This window comes from Patagioenas fasciata, chromosome 21 (assembly GCF_037038585.1).
Source record: "Patagioenas fasciata isolate bPatFas1 chromosome 21, bPatFas1.hap1, whole genome shotgun sequence".
In the NCBI taxonomy this organism is placed as follows: Eukaryota; Metazoa; Chordata; class Aves; order Columbiformes; family Columbidae; genus Patagioenas; species Patagioenas fasciata.
In genome coordinates, this window is record NC_092540.1 from 1,549,106 (window position 1) to 1,571,845 (window position 22,740).

Below are 22,740 nucleotides of genomic sequence, written 5' to 3' on the forward strand. Positions count from 1 at the left end.
GTGTTCCCCCGGGCCCGCCCGCCGCCATCACGGGACTCCCGGAGCTCCCGCCCCGCCTGCAGGGGGCAGCCGAGCGCGTGGCCACAGAGACGAGCGTCCGGGCTAGAGCGCCTCCCGCGGGCACGTCAGGTGGGGCGGCTCGTCCAATCGCAGAGGTCGGCAGTCGGAGAGGCGGGGGGAGAGACAGACAGACAGCGGGTTCGTCCAATCAGAAAGCGAGATCTGCGAGGCGCCCGCCGTTCCGTCCCGGGGGCGTCGTCGCCGGGAGGGGCGGGGCTTCGCGGCCGGAAGCGGCCTGTTCCTTCAGCGTCGCTTCCGGTGCCGCCGCCGCCGCCCTGCGCGGGATGTAGCGGCCGGTGAGTGCGGGCGGGAGCGGCCGGGCCGCCCAGCGCTGCCCGCGGCCGCCTCGGTCCGTCCAGCCCGCGGGGAGGGCCCGGCCCGGGCTGCGCGGCCGCCGGTTCCCGGTGACTCTTGTTCTTGCTCCCTCCCCAGCGCGGCGGCACAAGGACGCGGAGCGACCTGCACCGGCCACCCGCACCCACCGCCATGGCGTCCCGCAAAGGCTCCGCCGCCGGGCCGGGCACCGCGCTGGCCGCCGCCGGGCGGGAACGGGCGCACCTGGAGCTGGCGGAGCTGGGGCCGCTCCTGGAGGAGAAGGGGGAGCAAGGAGCCGCCGGCGCGGCCGCCGTGAGTGTCCCCCGAGCCGCGGCCGGGCGGGTGCACCGGGGCGGGCCCGGTAGCGCGGGGCGGGGTGGCCGGGGGGGTTCGCGGAGCCCCGAGTCCGGTTGTCGCTTCGTGTCAGGGCAGAGAGGCCTGAGGGACGTTCCGTCACCAGCGTGGTGATGGTTGGGCTGGTCCGTGCTCTACACTGGCCCTAAAGCTTCTCCTGTTGTGCGGTTGTGGGTCTGTGACAGCTGAGATCATAGAACCGTAGAATCACAGATGGTTTGGGGTGGAGGGACCTTCCCGTCTCCCCCAGTGTCCCCCCTGCCATGAGCAGGGACATCTTCACCAGCTCAGGTTGCTCAGAGCCCCGTCCAGCCTGGCCTGGGATGTCTCCAGGGATGGTTCATCCACCACCTCTCTGGCCAACCTGGGCCAGGCTCTCACTACCCTCAAGGCAACAATTCCTTCCTCATGTCTGGCCTAAAAGGCTGTTTTGCAGAGCCCCAAGTTCAGTTATCTCTTTGTGTCAGTGCAGAGAGGCCTGTGAGATGTTTTGTCACCCAAACACTGATGGTGTGGCAGGTCTGTGCTCTAAACCAGCCCCAGAACTCTTGTTGTGCTGTTGTGGGTCTGTCAGAGCGCTCGGACGGATCCGTCACCCGAGACGCGTCGTGTCTGCACCAGCACTGCTGCTCGGACCGAGGGGCTGGAAATCACCTGCACAAACCCGCTAATGGAACAGGAGATGGAGCTGAGCCAGGACGGACAGAGCGTTCCCAGCCTGGGGGGGCCGGGAGCTGCTGCTCTGTGTGGGGCCAGGGGGTCCTGGCTGGACCGAGTGGCTCTTCCAGCCTCGGTTGTAGGATTGAAAATCCCCCCCTGGTTAATCCCGCCTTTCAGTGAGGATAAATCTGGGATTAGCCCGCCCAAGACAGTTCAGACAGTGGTTGTTGCATAAGTGCTGGTGACCGGCAGGTCCTGCCCATCCCCTCGGGACAGGATGCGGCCCCAGGTGCTCTCTGGAGGGACTGGCCGCTCTCCGTGCGCTGTTCCCCCTCCCCAGGGCAGCAATGATTCCCTCCCGGCCTCCCCTCCTCCAGGCTGAGGACCCACCGTGCCCAGCGGCCCGCGAGGAAGAGGAGGAGGTGGTCCGTGTGCTGACTTTGCCTCTGCAGGCTCATCACGCCATGGAGAAGATGGAGGAGTTTGTGTACAAGGTACGGGAACCTGGAGCGATCCCCTGATCCTGATTCTGGAGCAGTAACGAGGCCGGCTGCCCACACCTGGGGTGGTGGGCAGGGCTGGGATGTGTCACTGTGTCTGAGAGCCAGCCCAGTTCTGTTGCCAAGTGGGGCTCCCTCATCCCTGACCAAAACTGAGGGAGTTCCCTTGCTGAAGGGTTAAACCTGAGAGTGCAAATCACCCCCAGCTCCATGCGGGGACATGTGGGGAGCGCTCTGTGGGACTGGGGTGGCTTCAGGGCTCCCACCGCTGCCTGATATTGTAGAACTGAACGTCCTCTCTACAAGGAGCCTTATAGGGCATTTCAGCCCTGCCTGGGCTCGTTCCCCGTGTGACTTCAGGCTCCCAGGGTGACAAACGTGAAGCCTTTGGGCTGGCTCGAGGCTCTGGGGGCCACCAGCTCAGCTTGGCGTGTTGCAGGTGTGGGAAGGGCGCTGGCGCGTGATTCCCTACGACGTGCTGCCCGACTGGCTGAAGGACAACGATTACCTCCTGCACGGACACCGGCCGCCCATGCCGTCCTTCCGCGCCTGCTTCAAGAGCATCTTCCGGATACACACCGAGACGGGCAACATCTGGACGCACTTGCTGGGTGACCGGGGGCGTTTGGTGGCCCTGGGGCTGCGGGTGGGCCCGGTCCCCACACACAGGGTGGCTTTTTGCTGGGTGTTGGGGTTCTCCCTATGCCCGAGGGCTCCCTTGGCGGGTTGCGTTCCCCCATGCACACGGGCAGCTGTGTCAGGAGGTACCGGGAGCTCCTGGAGCTCCGTGGTGCATGGAGACCAGGCGCTTGGAATCGTAGAATCACAGATGGTTTGAGTTGAAGGGACCTTTCCTGGCTGTGACCGAGCGCCTCCTCTGCACTATGAGCAGGGTACAGCCGGGACTGCCTTGCAGTGCAGCCAGGGCCATATTTCCCTTGATTCTTTGCTAAATTGATTCACTCTCCGGCCTGACAGCCCTTTTTGTGTATTCCCTGCAGGTTTTGTCTTGTTCCTGTGCCTGGGGATCCTGACCATGCTGCGGCCCAACATGTACTTCATGGCCCCTCTCCAGGAGAAGGTGGTGTTCGGGATGTTCTTCCTGGGAGCGGTGCTGTGCCTCAGCTTCTCCTGGCTCTTCCACACCGTCTACTGTCACTCGGAGAAGGTCTCGCGGACTTTTTCAAAGTGAGTCGGCACAAGGTTTTGTGGTCTGAGGAGGTTTCCCTTTCCAGGAAGAAATTGTTCCCAAGATCCAACCTCAACCTCCCCTGGTGCAAAAGTCTATCAGAGGCGTTTATTGGGCGCTGCTTGCTGGGAAGTCCTGCCAGTGTCCTGTGCACAAACCCCAGAGGTCCCGCGGGACCGTGTCTGCAGAACAAACCGTGCGGCCGTGCCCTCAGCAGAAACGTCTTTGCCTGCTGGGGAGGGCACTTGCCGCAGTGGGGGTAACACAAGCAGCTGCATTTTGGTGCTGAAATGGTTCCTGGATCGATAAATCGAAAGCACTTTGCAGGGCGGGTAACAGTCAAATCCATACACGTGAGGCCTCGCGGCTGACGCATCCTGTCGTGGTTTGAGCGCGCGGCTGCACTCATGCCCTGTTCATCCTCCTGCCGAGCTCTGCTGGCGTCCCCAGACACCGTGTACGTGCTCAGGCCCTTTCTCCTGCCCTAAATCACATTGATGAGACCAAGCTCAGCCATTCTCCCCGCTCTGGACACGCAGCTTCACTCGTGGGGCTGTGGTGACTCTGGTGACAGGCTGGGGCGTCCTGACACCGTTACCAAGAGGACACAAGTTGGGAGGTGGATTTGGGGGCTCCCCTGTGACTGTCTCTTGTTGTACCCTGTCTGCAGGTTGGATTATTCAGGAATTGCACTGCTGATCATGGGGAGCTTCGTCCCGTGGCTCTACTATTCGTTCTACTGCTCCCCGCAGCCAAGACTCATCTACCTCTCCATCGTCTGCGTCCTGGGCATCTCCGCCATCATCGTTGCCCAGTGGGACCGGTTCGCCACCCCCAAGCACAGGCAGACACGAGCAGGTAGGAGCTCTGTCCTCGCCCCGGGAGGGCTTCTGGGAGGAATGCGGGCAGATCCCGGCGTGAGATGGCTCTTCCCACACTCGTGAGGCTTCGGTGTGACACCAAGGGCTGGCACTGTCTGACGGTGCCATTCACAGCCAGGAGCGGGAGCTGCCGCAGCCCCAGGGCTGTACGGAGAACACCGGGAGAATCACAGAATGGTTTTGGTTGGAAAAGACCTTTAAAATCATCAAGTCCAACCGTTAACCCATCCCTGGCACTAACCCATGTCCCTGAGAACCTCATCTCTGCTCTGCCTAGTGAGCACCGGGGGCCGGCACTGGTTTTGACTGGGACATGGAGCTGTAGGTCCCTTGTTGTGTGAAGGACAAACGCCGTAGGGGTCGGATAATCCAGGATGAGTGAGGAAAAGCTGCCGGTGCCTCCAGAAGCTTCTTCCCTTCGCACAGGACAGAGATGTGAGGGGGCTGGGGGGCAGCAGCCCCTCCGCGCCGCGTTCCCCCCCGCTGACCGCCCCTCTCCACCGCAGGCGTTTTCCTGGGGCTGGGGCTGAGCGGCGTGGTGCCCACCATGCACTTCACCATCGCCGAGGGCTTCGTCAAAGCCACCACGGTCGGGCAGATGGGCTGGTTCTTCCTCATGGCCGTGATGTACATCACGGGCGCGGGGCTCTACGCCGCCCGCATCCCCGAGCGCTTCTTCCCGGGCAAGTTCGACATCTGGGTGAGTGAGGGACGAGCAGGGAGATCCAGGGGGTGATTGGGGAGGGGGGAAGAGGGTGGGGAGCTCCAAGAAGGTGTGGGGGTGTCCTGGTGTGCCCCAGAGAGCTGCGGTGAGTCAGCTGGAGGAGACGGGGGCAAAATGCTGCCTGGGAGCAACGCGGGGGAAAAAGGAGCTGAGAACAGTCGTGGAGTGGAAGGAAGGAAGGAGGAGGAGGAAGACTTCTGGGGACAGACTTTTCAGCAGGGCCTGTTGCGATAGGACAAGGGGTGATGGTTTTAAACTGAAGGAGGGAGATTCAGGCTGGACATGAGGAAGAAATTGTTGCCCCTGAGCGTGGTGAGGATAAGGTGTTCCCAGTGGTTTTGTCCCCTTTGGTCTGGTCTAAAGGTCTTTTTGGCTTCCCCGCAGTTTCAGTCACATCAGATCTTCCACGTGCTGGTGGTGGCCGCGGCCTTTGTCCACTTCTACGGGGTGTCGAACCTGCAGGAGTTCCGCTACGGACTGGAAGGGGGGTGCACAGACGACTCTCTCCTCTGAGAGCACCAGGTTTTAGTACAAGCTTCCTAAGTGCTTTTTAAACTCTGTCTTTGCTAAAATCAAAGGAAGACTCGAAACTCTTTGGGGTTGTTGGTTGGTTGATTTTTTTTTTTTAAGGAAAAAAGAAAAGAGAAACAAATATTCTGTAGCAAAATTGTTGACCAAATCCTCACCCCCTTCCCCACACACGGGTTGGGGCTGAGGGGAGGTGGGATCATGACCTTGCCTTCCCCAGCCCATTTTAGCTGCACCAGGGCCACCCCCACTTCCCCAGACACCCTGATTTCCAAGAGCAAAGGGCGCGGGTCCCCCGGCCCCACTGAGCACCCCCGGCCCCACTGAGCACCCCCTGCCCGCTCACCGCCGGAGCCAGCACAGCCATGCACGACCAGGCCCAGGGCAAGAGATTTTTGGCGAATCCCTCACAGCGGAGCCACCCCCGGTGCTGCTGCCCAGGGCACAGGCACAGGTTCCTGTAATTTAAGTTTTAATTGTCTTTTTGTTTGTTTGTTTGTTTGTTTTCCTTGACAAAGTAATGTAAACATAAATGAGAGAATATTTAATATTTAATACTAAGCTTTAAGAAGACTCGCTGCCACCGCAGCGTGCTCGGCTCCCGCGCTGTCTGTGGCAGTGGTGGAAGGACAGTGTGTTCGGGGAATGTAGAGCTGCTGTAGCTGATCGAAATAAAAGGTCAATAGTTCAGTGTCGTACTGGGGGTGTCTGCCTCGTTTTTTGGGGGGGTGTAGGGAAGGGGCTGCTCTGAGCACCCCAGGGGCGCGTCCCCTCCCAGGCTGATCAGCAGGATCCCCCTGCTGTGGCAGCGAGTCGGGGCGGCCCCGACAGCCAGAATCAAATGCAGGAAACTCTGGGACGTTGCGATGACAACAGGAGGAAACCCCTGGGTGGGTGATGAGCTATGGGGCAGCAGGACCCACCAGGATCCACAAAGCAAAGGGCTCAATCGGCCCCAAAAGCTGCTGGGGGGCGGTGAAGGACAACACCTGAAATCTGAGGCTTCTCCTCCGGTGGAGATGCGAGAGTGACCGTCCAGCACGGACGGGCATGGGGATTAGTAAGGAAGAGCTGAGCTGAGCAAAGCCCAGCTCAGGCTTCCAACACCAGCACCTGACAGAGGGTGAGGGAGAAGCGCCTGCAGAGCCCCCGGGGCCACAGCCGGGGAGGAATGGCTGTGTCCCTGCTCCCCATGTCCCTGCTGCTGCAAGGAAGGGGCTGTGGGGCCGTGTCTGAGCTGTCCGGACATGCTCTGGGTTTGGGGACAGTGAAGGCAGCGCCTGCATGGGGGTGGCCAAGAAAATAAAGAACAGCAGTGAAATACCTATTGCTGGAAGCAATTTGCACTGGCTTGCACATTCTCCCAATAATAATCACTTTAGGAATGCAGAACTGTGTGTAGATTAATTATTTTCCTTAAGCTGAAATATGTCTAGCAGCCCAAATCCGATGGGGAACAGGCCAGACTCCAGCTGTGTTCACCATGGCTGATCAACCACATCCCAGAGAGGACTCCGAAGACTTTCCCTTCAGTCCACGTCCAAAGGACAACAAGACTCCGTTTGGTCCTTGTCTTAAACCTCCTTGTATTCGCTCAGACACGTATAACAATACAGCAAGGGAATCTATCATGAATAAATAGATCTGTCATCTTCTAAAAGTTCTCCTGCACGGCTTTACACTGAAAAGCGCTGAAGGTCCTGTGGGTGCAGCCGGTGGAGGAGGTGACCCCAGTAAGGACACACACCTGGGTCCTCCAGCACGTTGGATCACAGCTGGGGTTGGATCGCAGCTCAGGTGCAGCGCGAGCGGGAGCACCATCACTGGTACTGTCTGTAGTCGCTGAACGGGGAGGGCGGCAGCTGGGAGGGGTCGTCTGACAACTGGGGGCCTGCGAACAAGGCGAGAGGAAAAAGAGCAAATCGTAAATACCAAGAGACAAGAGGTTCTTCCTGCTAACAGCACGAAACACAGCAGTTTTAATATAAATCCCCTCAAAAATTAATGAAGCCAATAACGAGGCTTTAAATTTGATTTTTTTTTCATTTGAAGAAGTTCAAGAGCTTTATGGACTGAAAGAGCCTCAGTCCAATATGGACCATATTTTTACCTCCCTTATTAATGGGGAAATCAGAGAATCGTTTTGGTTGGTAAAGCCCCTCAAGATCAGAGTCCACCCGTTCCCCCATCCCTGTCCCTGCCCCATGTCCTGAGAACCTCATGTCCGTCTGTCCAACCCTCCAGGGATGGTGACTCCAGCACTGCCCTGGGCAGCCTGTTCCAATGCCCCACAGCCCTTTGGGGAAGAAATTGTTCCCCAGATCCAACCTCAACCTCCCCTGGCGCAACTTGAGGCCGTTTCCTCTGCTCCTGGCGCTTGTTCCTGGGGAGCAGAGCCCGACCCTCCCTGGCTCCAAGCTCCTTTCAGCTCCAACCTCCTTCCCCAGCTCCATTCCCTCCTCTGAACTCGCTCCAGCACCTCAAGGGCTTTCAGAGCAGTGAGAATCAATTGGAGCAGCGAGAGGGAAACATTTTCAGTCACTTAAAGGAGCTGGAAACCTGCACCTCATGGCCCTTCAGGTGAGCTGGACTGCTCTGGGAGGTTCGCCCACGGTAACTTGCCTGACAATAAAGCAAATCACTGAAACGGAACAAATCACCGCGGAGTCAGCTTCCCGACCCCTACTGACGTTCTGCTGGAGGGAAGCAATACGTTACTGTACACCAATCTTCGAGATACTAAATTGTAACGGACAGATTATACCTTTTCTCTAAAGCAGATTAATTTTAAAATATCTCTGTATTAAGAATAGAAATTGTTGTAATTTAGATTGAACAAAGAACGTCAGTGAACAGACCTGAGAGAGGAAGCCTCTCAGGAATTAGTGGCTCACTACTAATCCTTTCAACACTAGTGGGTTTGTCTGTATTCCTCCCAAATAAAGTGGGCCGATTAAGTATTTTTCACGGGCAAGCATCTACACAAATGCCTACTGACTCGGCTAAGTGACCATCCTGTAACAACCCTTCTATAAAACCCGGTGACACCGGATTCCGATGGTTCCTTACCGTTCGTGAACTGTGTGGAGGCAAATCTCGTTAACAGAATACCAGCTCCTTCAATTAAAGCCAGGAGAATCCCTCCCATGGCGGCAGATCCCACCATGGCAACGGGGCCGTCTAAAGATAAAAAAGCACAAACCAACACTTTCTTCATCTTTGGTGCGTTACTTTACATATTATCACTCTTTCTTTAGTTATAATGTCTCCTATAAGCAGTCATTTTGCACCATTAAGCCTCATGAGTATCACCAATAAAAGGATAATTACTGGCCAACTCTCCCCCTCTTCCTCAAGGAAACAAAGGCGCTAATGTTTGAGAACACAATTATTTCATAAGCACAGGACAAAAGTTTCAGATTATCTTCCAATTTCTCTCAGAGACTAAATTCACTTTGTGTATCACAGCCTGCTGCTTCACCAGAGCCACGAGAACCGCGCACTTCGAACCCACACATTTTTCAATGAATATTCAGTGCTCAATTTCTTACTTCTTGAAGCCAATATGGCCCCGGTCAGGGCCCCGCTCGTGATTGAATTCCACGGGTCTTCCTTCCCTCTCATTCTGACCATGCTGCAGTCGATCATGGAGAAGAGACCTCCCCAGACAGCAAAGCTACCTGTGAAAACACAAACCAAACCGAATACACCTCCTTCCGCGGTGCATTAGTTCAATTTGCTGTCAGAACGGCACCACAGCGCCACAGTTCAGAGCTCACGGCGCCGTTTTATCTCCGACTGCAGATTTGTGACTTTTAGACTCTTATGCACAAAATTCAATCCACAAACATGGCTCAAATTCACGCTGCTGACCCCAGGGGAACGTCTGAACCCCCACCCGTTCTCTTTGGTGTTTCTCCAAGTTTGATTATTTCCCTTACTGAGTCGATTTGGTTTATTTTAAAGCCCTGCGCACAATGCACAGGCTCCCAGGCAGCTCTGCACAGAGTTGCTTAATATACAACAACATTATCAACCTTGCTTATAATTCCATGAACTCAAGCGCATTTCCTCCACATTTAACTAATTCTGGGTGCATCAGAACCATATTTATTCATCGCTCGGACTAACTGAAGCACAGCTGGCCCACAGCTCAGGTGTTGCTGCACTCGTTCCACGTTATATTCCCAAACTGGGTTATCTACCAGCAACACCACAAATTTAATTACCTCCCAGTTGTGGAGCTCTGGTTTTAATTGCTGTCAAACTTCCCCGCAGCCGGTGGTTTACACCCTACAACGAAAATGGCAGTTAAAGGAGTGAATTCTTACAGCCCGTCTGAGGAGGAGGAGGGACGCCCCGCATGCTCTCAAATGATTTCACTTACCACTGGGGAATTTCTGAACCCCTTGATGGCCTGGAAAATGCCACCTCCTATCGCTCCCATGGTGAAAGCACCTCCGCAGTCATCGACGATCCTCCAGGGGCTGGAGAGAAAAATGAAGATGAAAATACAAGATCTCAATCACGTTAAATTGTGCGGGTAACTGGAATGGACCCAGCACGGAGTGAAAACCTTGCCAGCTGCACCATCTCACACCCAGCGTGCTGAGCAGATAGCAAAACAAACTGGAGGTTTGCAGAGACTCCACCAACTCATCTCCCAAATATACAAAGGAATTGCCCAAACTCCTCATGCAGGGCAGGAAGACCCTTTTCCATCACAGCAAATGTCTGCGGAACTCCAGCTCTGCCCCACTTTTGGAGCACAAACAGGTTTAAATTGTCTTGACCTACAGAAAACCGAGGTGGCAGATTCAAGGAGACGCAGCTCACAGCTGGATTACTCACGCTTTTCATTAGCCCTGGTTATTTAAATGAGAGACTTCAAAGTCACCTTTTGCCAAACTGAAAAGGTTTTTCCTGGTGCATCCTGGATCTTTGAAGTTCCCTCAAAGCTCAGATCTGCTCACAATTCCTCCCAAACACGGAGCAACAACAACCGGTGAGCAAAAGCTTCGCAGCAGGAGCATTTTCCTCGCAGCAAACGCTTTCAACACCAGCGACATGAGCTGTAATTTGGGGTTAAAACCTCTGCCAAGCACCAGAGCCTTGTTGTAACACCAAACCAAACACTAAACTAGGCTGCACTAACCTGCTATTAACCTCTGGTGCCACTGCTGGTAATTTTGAAGTGTAAAATAACAAAGTTGTTTTGTTTCTTTCATCTTATGTCAAAGTCTCGCCGCAGAGGCCAAATTACAGCTCCTGCACCACTAATAATCAGCAAATCCAGCAAAGCAAAACGCTGCCCGGCCCGGGACCTCGATCCTCTGGGAACGCATCCCGCAGAGGCCCATGGTCCGGCAGAGGCCGCAGCCGGTACCGCCCCCCCAGGGAGGCTCCGCCGGGCCCGGTACCGGCGTTGTCCGCCCAGGCCCCAGCCGGGCCTCAGCGCTCCCCTCAGCGCGGCCTCCCACGGAAGGGCCCCGCCAAGGTCACGCACACCGCCCGCCCCCCGCTCTTCCTCCTCCCCTCGCCGGGAGCGGCCCCGGGGCTCGCCGGTCCCGTCCTGCCCGGCCCGTTCCGTCCCGCTCCGCTCCCCGCCGGTCCCGCCCGGAGCCGCCGCCGGGGCCGCTCACCAGGGCTCCCGCGCGTACTCCTCCATCTTGCCAGGCCCCTCCGCCCGCCCCCCGAGCCGCGCGATTGGCTGCACGCCTCCCTGCGCCGGCCAATGGGAGCGGAGAGACGCTATGGGGAAGAGTCTACGCATGCGTGGTTCCGCCTTTGCCCCGCCCGGGGCTGAGTGGCGGCGGTGGCGGCCAATGAGCGGGGCCGGCGGGGGTTGAACGGCCGGAGGTGAGGCGCTCAGGGACAGGGGTCAGTGACAGGGCTGGGGAGCAGGGACTGGATCTTGAGAGACTTTTCCAGCCAAAATGGTTTTGTGTGGCCCGGTCAGCAGCGGGTGTCCCTGGGGAAAGGGACGGGATGTCGGGGCTACCCTCGCAGGCCCTCTGAGGGAGGCTGAGAGACTCTGACACAGCGAAGAAAGCAGATAACGTCTCTTAGGGGCAGGCCCAAGTCACTGGAGACAGGCACAAAACACAAAACAGCTTTTATTTAGCCCTTTAATAAGTGATGCCCGTGGTAAAAGCGTTAGCAGCCCCAGGGTCTGCTAATCTCTCAGAGTTCAGGGCGCTATCTGTTTGTAAAGGAGAGGAAACGACCTCAAGTTGCACCAGGGGAGGTTGAGGTTGGATTTAGGAACAATTTCTTCCCCAAAGGGCTGTGGGGCATTGGAACAGGCTGCCCAGGGCAGTGCTGGAGTCACCATCCCTGGAGGGCTGGACAGATGGACATGAGGTTCTCAGGACATGGGGCAGTGTTGGCTTTGCAAGGGCAGTAAATCATTCGATTGCAGCAGCTCATGCGGATTGTGCGCCAAGGCACTTATTGCTCTAATAAATCATGGGCTGGAGCAACACAAAGGAGCTGAAATGCTCTCCCTGCTTTAATTCGCTGTTTTCAAAGGATTTTAAAGACTCCTTGTGGACGTGAGCGTCCTGGTCTGAGGCTGAGGACACAGGTTTGTCCTTGAAGGCAGGATGGGAGCAGAGGGCCGTGCAGTAATGGGCATCACCAGAAGGTGGTATTGCAGCTTCTGCATTGGCCGAGGAGGAGAAACAGGAAGGGTGTCAATAGTGATTTTATTCTGTTGAAAACTTATTTGCAACACACAAAACAGACAGGAAAGAAAGGCAGAGACAGAAAGACAATTCCAGTGGAAGGATTCTTCCTCTGTTCTCACGCTGCAGGTTGTCCCCAGGGCGGGAGTGCACACCTGAGAACGCTTGGACCTTTCCTGGAACAGGGGGACATGTAACTATGATTCCTCACTAGCTGTTTTTTCTCTTTTGTGCCCTCTCCAGTTGGGAACCGAGCTTCCAGTTTGCTGTTTACCTCGTACCAGCATATGGTGATGGAGCACAGTGACGCTGCGTGGAAGTACTGGGTGTTTGGTCGTGTCTTCCATCTTCAGGCTCTACAACTCAAATTTCTCTTCCAGAAAACACAGCGTGAAAACATTTTGAACTGTGTATCCTGAAAAGCAACCAGACAGCACATTAGAGAGATCCAGGGCTGCAGTGAGGTGGAACAAGCAGGACCCTCGTGTGGCTTCTGTGGACACCAGGGCCCCCAAATGGACACGAATACACTGAATTCTCTCTGGTTGCTGCTGCCTTCGGTGCTGTTCCCCAGCAGTTTTGGGGTGAGGGAAGGAGAAGAGTCTGACTGGGCTGTGAGCACATGGACGTGGAGGGGACGGACATGGATACGTCCCATCACCAAGATGAATGTTGTGGTATCAGGGAGACTGAAGCGATGGGGTGAAGCGGGATGAAATTCAGCAGAGCAATGTTTGGAGCTATGCTCTTGGAAACTAAACGCAACAGTTTCTTCTACAATCTGGAAAAAATTTCAGCTGTGCTGGTGAATCATAGGAAGGTTATGAGTGGGAGCTGGGTGCTGTGATGCTGGAGATAAATGGAATCCTACAATGCAACAAGAATGTGCATTTCCCATAAAGATGGGGGATAATGTCTGGTTTGTAATACAAGGAACTGGGAAACTCACCCAGAGCTCAGTGTGGGACCTGAGCCAGGGAGACGGGCAGAGAAGGTGATTAGACTGACGAGGAAAATCTTATGAGAGCTTGTTTTACAGAAGAAAACCGAAAGACAATGCTTGTTTGGACGAGCAAAGTGAAGCCCAGTAGCAGACAGTAAATATTTAGGAGGATGATTAAGGATGGAGAAAAAGGGATGGAGTTGGTGGCATAATGAATGGGTACAAAGAAAGACCTGATCAGCCTCTGGGAGAATTTGCAGGTGCTGGGAAGGTTCTGTGTGAGTTCCGTTGATGGCAATTGGTGCCTCCAGCCAAAGCCCGGGCTTGGGGCTCTGCCTGAAGCAGGAGAGGCTCAGGAATTCGGTCTGTGCGGAAGGAGGGATGTCTGTGCAGCTTGGCCTGGGAAGTGGGAGTGTTGTGATGAAGAGCAGCTGCAGAAACACCCCTGCAGAGCTCGAGGGGTCGACAGAAGCCCTGACAAAGCGACACGGGTCGCTGGGGTCAGACTTTGCAGAGCGAGGCGCAGGCACCGGGCTGGCACTCGCTGCCTGCATCCCCCCACCTCAGAGGTGCTGGACCTTGCACATCCTTCCTAAAGAAACCAGTCTGCACCAGTAACACAACCACCTACCGCCCCTTCCCGAAGGGCTGCGCGTTCTGCCAACCGCAGAGATCCCAGAGAGCAGCAGGATGAAGAGGAGAACTCTCTGTGATGGGCGTTTTATTGCCCATTTCAGCCAAGAGCTGTCACTGTCACAGCAGAAACTCTCCTCCTGTAGCAGAGGAGACATCCCATCTATCCCATCTCTTCGTCGCCACACTGACCCCTTCACTAGCCCTGCGGCACCGAGGGGCACATGCTGGGGTTCAGCCTCCCCCACCCCCAGCTCCCCAGCCTGCCAGCTTGTGCATTTTTGCCTGTTTTCTCACTAGGTTGGCCCATTGCCTTTAAAAGGCTAAATGCTCCGGACTAAATTTGGTCATGCAGCTCTGCATGGTTCCCTGGAACGTCCTCGGGTTTCAGGCTCCTCCGATAGCGCCGTTCCCCGCCTCCCGCTGGGCTCCATTGGCTTCCCAGCACCCGAATCGCGGCTGCATCCTGTTATTGGCCAAATCTCAGACCGAGGGGTGTCCCCTCTTTATAACAACTACACCCCGGGCTGCGGCCAGCGAGAGCTGCTGAGATTTAACACTTCAGCACCTGTCGCTGCTGCAGGAAGCAGCGTTGGAGCTTCGGCTTCTTGGTTTTTCTCCTTCCTTGGGTACCACACAAAACCGCAACCGTGTCTCGCCAACGAGCCAAGATGTCCAAAGTGGCCAAATATCGGCGACAAGTTAGTGAAGATCCGGACATAGACAGTTTGTTGTCCACTCTGTCTCCGGAGGAGATGGAGGAGCTGCAAAAGGAGCTGGACGTGTCCGATCCGGATGGGAACGTCCCGCAGGAGCTCGATCAGAAAAACCAAACGGAAAATTCGCCGCCCAGCCCGCAGAACTGCGACGCGACGCTCAACCACTGCGAGAAGGAGACCAGGAAACGTCTTCAGAGGGAGCAGTCGGTAGACGTAAGGCACATCTCCCCGCGCGTGAGCCGTGTGTTGTGAGAGGTGCAGGGACGGACCTGTGAGCTGCGCTGGGCTGCGTTAGGGGATGGGATGGGAAACGCAAACCCAAGAAGGGGAGCGAGGCGGGAGCTGGTCCAGGTGCTCCAGGAGGGTGTTTTATGGAGTCCCGGCGTCACTCACAAAGCCAAAACCGGCTGGTGCCGGGGATTCTCTCTCTGCCTCAGCTCGAACGTCCCGTGGCAGCGCGGGGAGCAGAGCTGGTGCGTCCCGCAGGCGCTGCAGGGGCCGGTGCAGTCACAGCGATCCCTCGGGCTGCCTTGCTTTTTCCTCCTGGATTTTTCTCCTTTGGAGATCTCCGGACTGTCAGTCCCTTCAATTCCTCTTCTGCAAATGCTCTCTAGTTCTTGTGGAATATAAAAAAATCTGTTGCTTTGTGGAAGTCACCCTGAGAAGCAGGTTTTGCCCCAAGCTGTTTGTTTCGTGTTTATTGTTCAGTTAAAATTAATTATTTTCATTTGGGTACGTTTATCTCGTTTTTTGCACCTGGCAAATCCTTTAATAGCTTGCTTTGAGCTGGAAAGCTTCGTGCCAGTCCCTCTCGTCTTTTTGTGCTTCACCTCACTGGCAGCCAGTCCCAGTTCTCTGTAACATTTATTAGCTTCTGCACTAAGAATATTTGGTATGTGCTTTGTGCGTGGGAGGCTGGGAAGCATTTGGTTTCCCTGGATTTTCACAGCAGGCTGAGCCAGCAAGTGAAAGAAGGCGACTTGAAGTATTTATCTGTGTAGTCATGGGCAGATTTGGTGTCCCAGGATCTGCTGTGACGGGACAGGGCTGAGGACGAGCAGCAGTGTAAGCAGAGCAGAGGCTTATGTGGGTACTCCTTTTATTTTTGCTCTAGCTCCGCTTCCTTATCTATTCCAGGTCACCCAGCGGTACCTTGTATGAGTAATCGAGCTCTAATAAGTCCGTGAACACTTGGGAATAGCTCCTTATTTATGTACAGAGTTATTATAGGAGGGTCTTCTCCTGACCTGGGAAAAAACATGGAGAAAAAGGTGGAAATTACAGAATAAATAAGTGCAGGTTTGTTTCGTAGACCTGAACAAGGGGTTAAACAGTCGCCTCCACCCCTCTCCAAGCTCCATATGTGGCATTTGGCGTGGGCTGGGGGACACAAAGCGCCGTGGCCCTGGGTTTATTTTCCCACTCTGCCGTCACGTGGGGGGAAACGCAGGCGCCACAGGACAAACCTGAGAAACGCTGTTGTGGGACCGGTTATCCCGGTGACACCGCAGGGTCTGCGCTGGTTTGCAGGTGACCCTGGCTTGCAGCCAGCACTGACGCTGGAAAAGCTGCGTTTCCAGGCAGGGGAGACTCTTGTGTTTGGCATCGCTAGTGATGCTGTTTGTTTTTAACCATGGGCAGATGAGGAGTCAACTGGGAATGGGTTGGGAAGTGTCCGTGATTGAGAGGAAGGGAGGAAATGAGTGAGTAAAATGATGGGTAGAAGAGAAAAATTCCAACTTCTAAACCAAAATTTTGTTAGAGAAATGAAAGTTTCCATTTGCAGAGCATCCAGAGGCTTTAAGGGCTTTCTGGAAAATACTTCCATGTCACCAAGGAAGGGCTGGAGCTCTTCTATTAAAGGCAACCCAGTTGAAACATTTGTTATCTGCCTTAATTCGGCAATGAAGGCAAAGCGAGACAAAAGTCAGGGCCAGAAGCTGTCCGGTCTCTGGGGAACTGCGCTGCGTCTTAGGGGGATGTTTTTAAAAACATTGGCCTGGGAAGTGCAGCGACACAGTGATGTTTGGGGCCAGAAAGGTCTGAGCCAAAGGGAAGGGGAATAACCAAGATCCTCGTTAAAATAACAATAATAACTGAGGCGGGACAGGGCAAGAAGTTGTTTACATCGCTCTGGGCTTTAGCACACAGAGCATGGCCAGGGGGGTCATCCCGGGTCTGCGTGTGTCCCCGCGCTCAAGCCGAGGTCCCTCCAGCCTCGCTTTGTGCCAAAAACATCCACATGTGCCAAGAGAGAGCCTGTTTGGTGCCCGGGAACGGTCCGAGCGGGGACCCCTCGGGGTGCGCAGGAGCCGTCCCCACGCTGACTCCTCGAGTCGGGTTTAGCGGCTCTCAGGACCCGGCCAAGGACACAGCGTTTTCTCCAGGAATGTCCTTGGCCCTGAGTTGTCCCTGAGACAAAATTGGCCGAGGGATGGAGGAAAGGGGCAGCTTGGGCAGCTTGGAGTGGTTTCGCTTGGCCCCAGCAACCCTCTCACACACCCAAAACACAGGTACCCAACACCCAGGGATGCCAAGTGCAAAACAACCCACCTTTGTGGCCACCTCAAGGGACTGCCCCGTGCAGTGGGACAGTCTCAAGGGACATCCCTGCCCCTGGGAGCTCTCCTTTCCTTCCCTTTTTTCCCTTCCCCTTTTTCCCTTCCCCTTTCCCCTTTCTCTTCTCATTTCCCTTCCCTTTTCCCTCTCCTTTCCATTCTTTCCTTTTTCGTGGGTGTAGCGGGGTGACCGCCTCCCATCCACTGTGCTGAGCAAACAGCCAGATCAACACCCACCACCTAACCAGCAATTTTCCACCCCAAAACGAGCTGTGGGGGCTTCCAGGGCAGAAGGCGAGATCCTCGCTGCCCCATCCCATCCCCAGCGCCCGGCACAGAGCACGGCAGCCCCTCTGCTCCGTCCCCTCTGCTCCGTCCCCTCTGCTCCGTCCCATCTGCTCCATCCCCGGCATCGGTGCTGCGAACGCTCGGATTCCAGGCAAGAAGTTCCCAGTCTCCTTTGCCTTTTAAGGAAACATCTGAGCGGGTTTGAGGGTTACAAATGCTAACAAGCAATGGCAATGCTCATTTTAGTCTATTTAGAGGAAACGGGAAGGCATTTCAGTTCATCAAAACACTGGTGATTAATCAGCCAAGTACCAGGCTGTTTTCATTAGGCTTATTTTTAAAGGTCTGACACGCTGTGTAAAAATATTCCCCTAATAATCGTGCTCATGGCAGAGGGAACGGCACAGGAGGGGGTGCGGCGGCACTGGTTTCTAGGTACCCAAGGTAAATATGTCAGCGCGGCGGAGAGGAGCGAGCAGGCAGGACTCAAGATGGCAATGGAGAGGGGACAGGGCTGGCGCTGGTGGTGACAGCCTGGCTGGTGGCCTGGCCTGCAGGACAAGGTTGCTGTGGGGACAGCCAGAGCTTTGAGACAAGGGGCAGGATCCATATCTTTCTCCACTTCTGCATCATCCAGGCATTTGGGATGAGAGGAAATGGCCTCAAGTTGCAGCAGAGGAGGTTGAGGTTGGATTTAGGAACAATTCCTTCCCCAAAGGGCTGTGGGGCATTGGAACAGGCTGCCCAGGGCAGTGCTGGAGTCACCATCCCTGGAGGGCTGGACAGACGGACATGAGGTTCTCAGGACATGGGGCAGGGACAGGGCTGAGGGAACAGGTGGACTCGATGAGATTAAGGGTCTTTTCCCACCCAAATTATTCTGTGATCCTGCCGTGCAGCTCCTCTGCTGAGCTCTAAGCGCTTCTGGAACAACAGGCCTCTGACCTGGCCCTGGAGGTGTCCCCAACCTCCACCCAGGGATGCAGAGTCTCGTGCAGGCAGTGGCAGGTGGGCAGGAGTGACCTTGGCTTTAGAAACATGGATCTGATTTCTTGCCTGCAAGATTTTGCTCCTGATTCATCCCATTCTGCTGCGGGTGGAGCTGGGCGCTCACAGAGGGCCTGGGAGCCCTAGCCCTGGATTGGGGTGCTCAGCGGCGCGGGGCTGCGCTCGGGCTCTGCAGGGCGCTGGCACGTGCCTTTCTGTCACCTGCTCCTGGCCGTGCCGCGGAGCCAAGAAATCTCTTAACTAAATAAACAGCTCTCTCGTCCCAGATGGCATCTGTTTATACGCCAGGTACAAACAGTCCCTGCAGCTGCCCCGCTCACAGCCAGGCCAGTTCTTCCCACAAAAAGCCGTCCCCAAGGGCCGGCAGTGCTGGGCCGGCAGAGCCGTGCTCTGCCCCGGCACGGAGCCCACGGAGCCTGCGGGAAGATACCGGGGCCAGGGCAGCGTCTGGAGAGGTGCCAGCCCTGGCTGCAGAGTGGGGTCTCTGGGCTCCAAATTGGGGTTCAAGGCACTGGGTGAAGCTGTGGCGCTGTCCCAGCCCTGGGAGAGCCCGGGGAGCTCATAAAGGTGTCACAGCTGCATCTCCCAGAGGCATCTTGTGTGTTCAGTGCTCTGCTCAGAGCACTGGCTCCTTTCCAGTGGGAGTGGAGGTGTCTCATAGCTGATGTTTGGGGAGGGTGTTGGTCTCTGCTCCCAAGGAACAGGTGACAGGATGAGAGAAAATGGCCTGAAGTTGCACCAGGGGAGGTTGAGGTTGGATTTAGGAACAATTTCTTCCCCAAAGGGCTGTGGGGCATTGGAACAGGCTGCCCAGGGCAGTGCTGGAGTCACCATCCCTGGAGGGTTGGACAGACAGACATGAGGTTCTCAGGACACGGGGCAGTGCCGGAGGTGGGGAACAGTTGGACTTGATGATCTTGAGGGGCTTTTCCCACCAAAATGATTCTGTGGTTCTCTAAGATATGCTGGGAAAACATCTTGCATTACAAAGCAATAAACACCATGACCCCATTTCCTTGGTTTTCTGCAGGGAGCTCAGGAATGCAAAGTCCTGTGCAAAGGAGGCCTGTCCCAGAGAGCCCAGGGCTGGCCGTGAGCGCTGCGTCAGCAGTGCCACCTGTGCCACCACCTGGGGACACTCCCCTGCTTGCATGGGAGGCATGTTGGGCTGATCCTGTGTGAGAGGTGCAGAGCTGGGGACAATGAGACTGGGGTGATGCGTCTGGAGGTCGGAGGCATCTGTCTCTGTAACGCCTGGGTGTTTTTGTCTTGTTAGGAAAGCAGGTTGAGTCAGAGGAATAAGGGAGGCAAGAATGAAGAAGAGAAGGGAAAGGAAGCTCCTTCCAAAGACCTGGCCCAGAAACGAGATACAAAAGTGGGGAAAGACTCTAAAAAGGAAGAAAGTGGTCAGAAAACAGACCCGAAAGCTAAAGCTGAGGCTGGGAGCAAGCCCAAAGAGGAGAAGGCTATCAATGACAGACTCAAGGCCATGGAGAAAAAGCTGATGGGGAAGGACAAAAAGGAGGAAGATAAGGGTTCAGTGTTGAAGAAGGACACGAGGAAGGATAAAAAAGAGGAAGAAAAGGGCCCAGCGTTAAAGAAGGACGCAGGGAAGGATAAAAAGGAGGAAGAAAAGGGCCCAGCATTAAAGAAGGACACAGGGAAGGATAAAAAGGAGGAAGAAAAGGGCTCAGCATTAAAGAAGGATACAGGGAAGGATAAAAAGGAAGAAGAGAAGGACTCGGCAGCAAAGAAAGATGCAGGGAAGGACAAAAAGGACGAAAAGGGCTCTGCATTGAAAAAAGGCGAAGGGAAGGACAAAAAGGAGGAAGAGAAGAGTTTGGGATCAAAGAAAGATGCAGAAAAAGATACAAAGGGAGAAGATAAGAAAGCAAAGGATAAAAAAGAAGAGGAAAAGAGTTCAGCTTTGAAAAAAACAAAGGCAGATGAGAAAGACAAATCCCAGCCAGAGGCAGAGAAGGCGGCAGAGGAGAAGCAGGAGGAGAAGCAGGAGGAGAAGCCGGCAGCCGAGAGCAGCCCCACCAAGCCCCCCACCGGCAGCTCCCCGGATCAGGCCAAGGATGACGAAGCCTCCAGCATTTTCGACGAGCTCATTGAGAAGGTGAAGAACAATGACGCCGAGGTCACCGAGGTGAACGTGAACAACTCAGACTGCATCAACAACGAGACCCTGGTGCGCTTCACCGAGGCCCTGGAGTTCAACACCGTGGTCAAGCTCTTCGCCTTGGCCAACACTCGTGCAGACGACCACGTGGCCTTCGCCATTGCCATCATGCTGAAGTCCAACAAGGTGCTGACGAGCATCAACCTGGACTCCAACCACATCACGGGCAAGGGCATCCTGGCCATTTTCCGGGCGCTGCTGCAGAACGACACGCTGACGGAGCTGCGTTTCCACAACCAGCGGCACATCTGCGGGGGGAAGACGGAGATGGAGATCGCCAAGCTCCTGAAGGAAAACACCACGCTCCTGAAGCTGGGCTACCACTTCGAGCTGGCCGGGCCGCGCATGACCGTCACCAACCTGCTGAGCCGGAACATGGACAGACAGAGGCAGAAACGCCTCCAGGAGCAGAAACTGGCACAGGAGCGTGGGGAGAAGAAAGACCTGCTAGAGGTGCCCAAGCCTGGAGCCCTGCAGAAGGGATCCCCCAAGCCATCCCCACAGCCGTCACCCAAGGCTTCCCCCAAAACCTCTCCCAAGAAAGGGGGGGGACCCGGCGCGCCGCCCCCGCCTCCTCCTCCGCTTGCCCCACCGCTGATCAATGAGAACCTGAGGAACTCACTTTCACCGGCCACGCAGAGGAAATTGGGAGACCGGGCACTGCCGATGCAGGAGAAGAGCTCGCGGGACCAGCTCCTGGCGGCCATCCGCTCCAGCAACCTCAAACAGCTCAAGAAGGCAAGTGCAAGGCCATGGTGGGGCCACCCCCAGCCACGTCTGAGGTCACATCTGTTGTCACTCGGGTAGTGGAGAGGTGAGGGCTGTCCTGGTCCCAGCCCCTGCGCAGATCCATCCCTTTGCTGAGCACGTGAGGTGGGCAGATCCTTCCTTTTGCACCATCCCTTGCGGAGCAGGTGGGTCTGCGCACACCTCTGGGCTGGGAGGAAGCCCAGGGTGGCCGGAGAGGCTGCGTCTCCAGCGCTGGTCCCAGCGCGATGCCTTAAAACATCTGCTGTGTCCCGGGTGGTTTGTGTCCCTGGCTGGGCCACCCATGAGCTGCAGCTTGGGGACAACCAGCCTGGCCAAGAGATCATACAGTCACAGATTGTCTGGGTTGGAGGAACCTTCCCAGCTCCCCCAGTGCAGGGACAGCAGGGACATCTTCACCAGCTCAGGTTGCTCAGAGCCCCGTCCAGCCTGGCCTGGGATGTCTCCAGGGATGGTTCATCCACCACCTCTCTGGCCAACCTGGGCCAGGCTCTCACCACCCTCAGGGCCAACAATTTAATCCTCATGTCCTGAATCTCCCTCCTTTAGTTTAAACCATCACCCCTTGTCCCTCGCTCCCTGCAGTGACAAGCTGTCTCCCCCGGCAGGTGCAGGTACCGAAGCTGCTGCAGTAGGGAGCGGGACGGCTCTCGCCCGGCGCGGCAGAGCCCAGGACACTCGTCCTGCTTGTGACTGTTTCCGTGACAGCCCTTTGGGACCTGCAGTGACCGACACCGAGGAGCAGCGATCTCTCTGGGACAGAGGGCGGAAGGGCCGGCCCCGAGCAGGACCAGCACGGCCGCTGGACGCAGTGTGGGAGGAAGATGTATTTATTATTTTCTCGGTTGTGAAGCCTTCAAGCTCTTTCTTTTGCCAGCACCGTATGCGCTCTGGAGATGCGGAGGACACAGGAGGGGTCTGCAGAGCTGGTCCTTTCAGGACGCCCCTTGGAGCGTGTAGAAGGGGCTCAGCACCCCCCACCCAGGGGACCCACCCTGGGGTGAGTGGAGGTACCCGGAGGGGCAGGGGACAGCCCGGCCATCATCACAGCTTGCGTCCCCACGGGGTCTCCGGGTGGCCAGGGAGTGATGGGGTGCAGGCACAGTGGTGGGGTGCAGGCTGGACGTTGGGAGGAATTGGGGGGGTCGGAGAAGGGGAGAGCCCCTGGAGCAGGGGGTTGGGGCATCACCTGCACGCCCGCAGCCAGCACTGCCCAGGGACCACCGAGTCCCCAGGGTGCTTTGTGCCACAGCCCAGCCTGTCCAGGGCTGGTTTTGAAGCTTTTCAGCCCAATTTGGGTGTGAGGTTTTTTCCCCTCTTCATGACCCTGCACCTTGTTGAGGAGACACCAGACCAGACCGCGCCACCATTGCGGACACCAAAGTGTCCCTGGGGAGCGCGGGGCTCACCCGGAGGTTGGACCCCTGCTGGGGCAGGAGCAAGAGGAACCCCTGCCCACAGCTCGGGGACCCCACGGGGACACTGCCTGTCCCCAAAGCGGGTTTGGGGGCGCCCTCCCCCTGCGCCCTCCCGGCGTGAAGCCTCGCTCGCGGTTTGTACGAGTGCGGCCACTGCAGCAGCAATAAAGCTTCACCCGACGCTTCCCCCGCCTTGGGGACACTCCGCACCCGGGGACCCCGCGTGGTGACACTGGCCGAGCAGCGACTCCCGAAACCGGGCGAAATGCCTGTATTGGGGCATTCTGCAGGGGGGCAGCATCTCGGCCCCACCGGAGCGGGTG

General features: G+C 56.3%; 3 protein-coding genes across 3 annotated transcripts; 2 read left to right on the forward strand and 1 right to left on the reverse strand.

The window, feature by feature from the left end:
- The first annotated feature begins 244 nt into the window (after positions 1 to 244).
- On the forward strand, positions 245 to 5,909 carry ADIPOR1 (adiponectin receptor 1). The gene is made up of 8 exons (XM_065854443.2): positions 245 to 356; positions 493 to 687; positions 1,767 to 1,883; positions 2,329 to 2,500; positions 2,891 to 3,077; positions 3,749 to 3,936; positions 4,466 to 4,659; positions 5,068 to 5,909. The coding sequence occupies exons 2-8, from the start codon at positions 547 to 549 to the stop codon at positions 5,194 to 5,196; spliced, it is 1,128 nt and encodes a 375-aa protein (XP_065710515.1). The 5' UTR covers positions 245 to 356; positions 493 to 546; the 3' UTR covers positions 5,197 to 5,909.
- Positions 5,910 to 6,772: 863 nt separating this feature from the next.
- On the reverse strand, positions 6,773 to 10,954 carry TIMM17A (translocase of inner mitochondrial membrane 17A). Its single transcript, XM_065854445.2, has 6 exons — positions 10,854 to 10,954; positions 9,599 to 9,698; positions 9,441 to 9,504; positions 8,763 to 8,891; positions 8,281 to 8,391; positions 6,773 to 7,102 (listed from the first exon to the last, which is right to left on the reverse strand). Exons 1-6 carry the CDS (start codon positions 10,877 to 10,879, stop codon positions 7,032 to 7,034), a joined length of 501 nt encoding a protein of 166 aa, XP_065710517.1. The 5' UTR covers positions 10,880 to 10,954; the 3' UTR covers positions 6,773 to 7,031.
- A 54-nt stretch (positions 10,955 to 11,008) lies between these two features.
- LMOD1 (leiomodin 1) lies at positions 11,009 to 22,626 on the forward strand. Its single transcript, XM_065854823.2, has 4 exons — positions 11,009 to 11,070; positions 12,141 to 14,405; positions 19,323 to 20,969; positions 21,608 to 22,626. Exons 2-4 carry the CDS (start codon positions 14,145 to 14,147, stop codon positions 21,632 to 21,634), a joined length of 1,935 nt encoding a protein of 644 aa, XP_065710895.1. The 5' UTR covers positions 11,009 to 11,070; positions 12,141 to 14,144; the 3' UTR covers positions 21,635 to 22,626.
- The last annotated feature ends 114 nt before the right edge of the window (positions 22,627 to 22,740 follow it).

What these genes read in the sequence shown, in the direction of transcription:
- ADIPOR1 (XM_065854443.2), top strand. Translation starts at nt 547, where the DNA reads ATGGCGTCCCGCAAAGGCTCCGCCGCCGGGCCGGGCACCGCGCTGGCC. An exon ending in GAGCCGCCGGCGCGGCCGCC is followed by an intron (nt 688 to 1,766) that starts GTGAGTGTCCCC and finishes CCCCTCCTCCAG; the next exon opens with GCTGAGGACCCACCGTGCCC. An exon ending in CGGGCAAGTTCGACATCTGG is followed by an intron (nt 4,660 to 5,067) that starts GTGAGTGAGGGA and finishes GCTTCCCCGCAG; the next exon opens with TTTCAGTCACATCAGATCTT.
- TIMM17A (XM_065854445.2), bottom strand. Translation starts at nt 10,879, where the DNA reads ATGGAGGAGTACGCGCGGGAGCCCTG. An exon ending in GAGTACGCGCGGGAGCCCTG is followed by an intron (nt 9,699 to 10,853) that starts GTGAGCGGCCCC and finishes TTTTCTCTCCAG; the next exon opens with CCCCTGGAGGATCGTCGATG. An exon ending in CTCCACACAGTTCACGAACG is followed by an intron (nt 7,103 to 8,280) that starts GTAAGGAACCAT and finishes CCTTGTTCGCAG; the next exon opens with GCCCCCAGTTGTCAGACGAC.
- LMOD1 (XM_065854823.2), top strand. Translation starts at nt 14,145, where the DNA reads ATGTCCAAAGTGGCCAAATATCGGCGACAAGTTAGTGAAGATCCGGAC. An exon ending in AGAGGGAGCAGTCGGTAGAC is followed by an intron (nt 14,406 to 19,322) that starts GTAAGGCACATC and finishes TTGTCTTGTTAG; the next exon opens with GAAAGCAGGTTGAGTCAGAG. An exon ending in ACCTCAAACAGCTCAAGAAG is followed by an intron (nt 20,970 to 21,607) that starts GCAAGTGCAAGG and finishes CTCCCCCGGCAG; the next exon opens with GTGCAGGTACCGAAGCTGCT.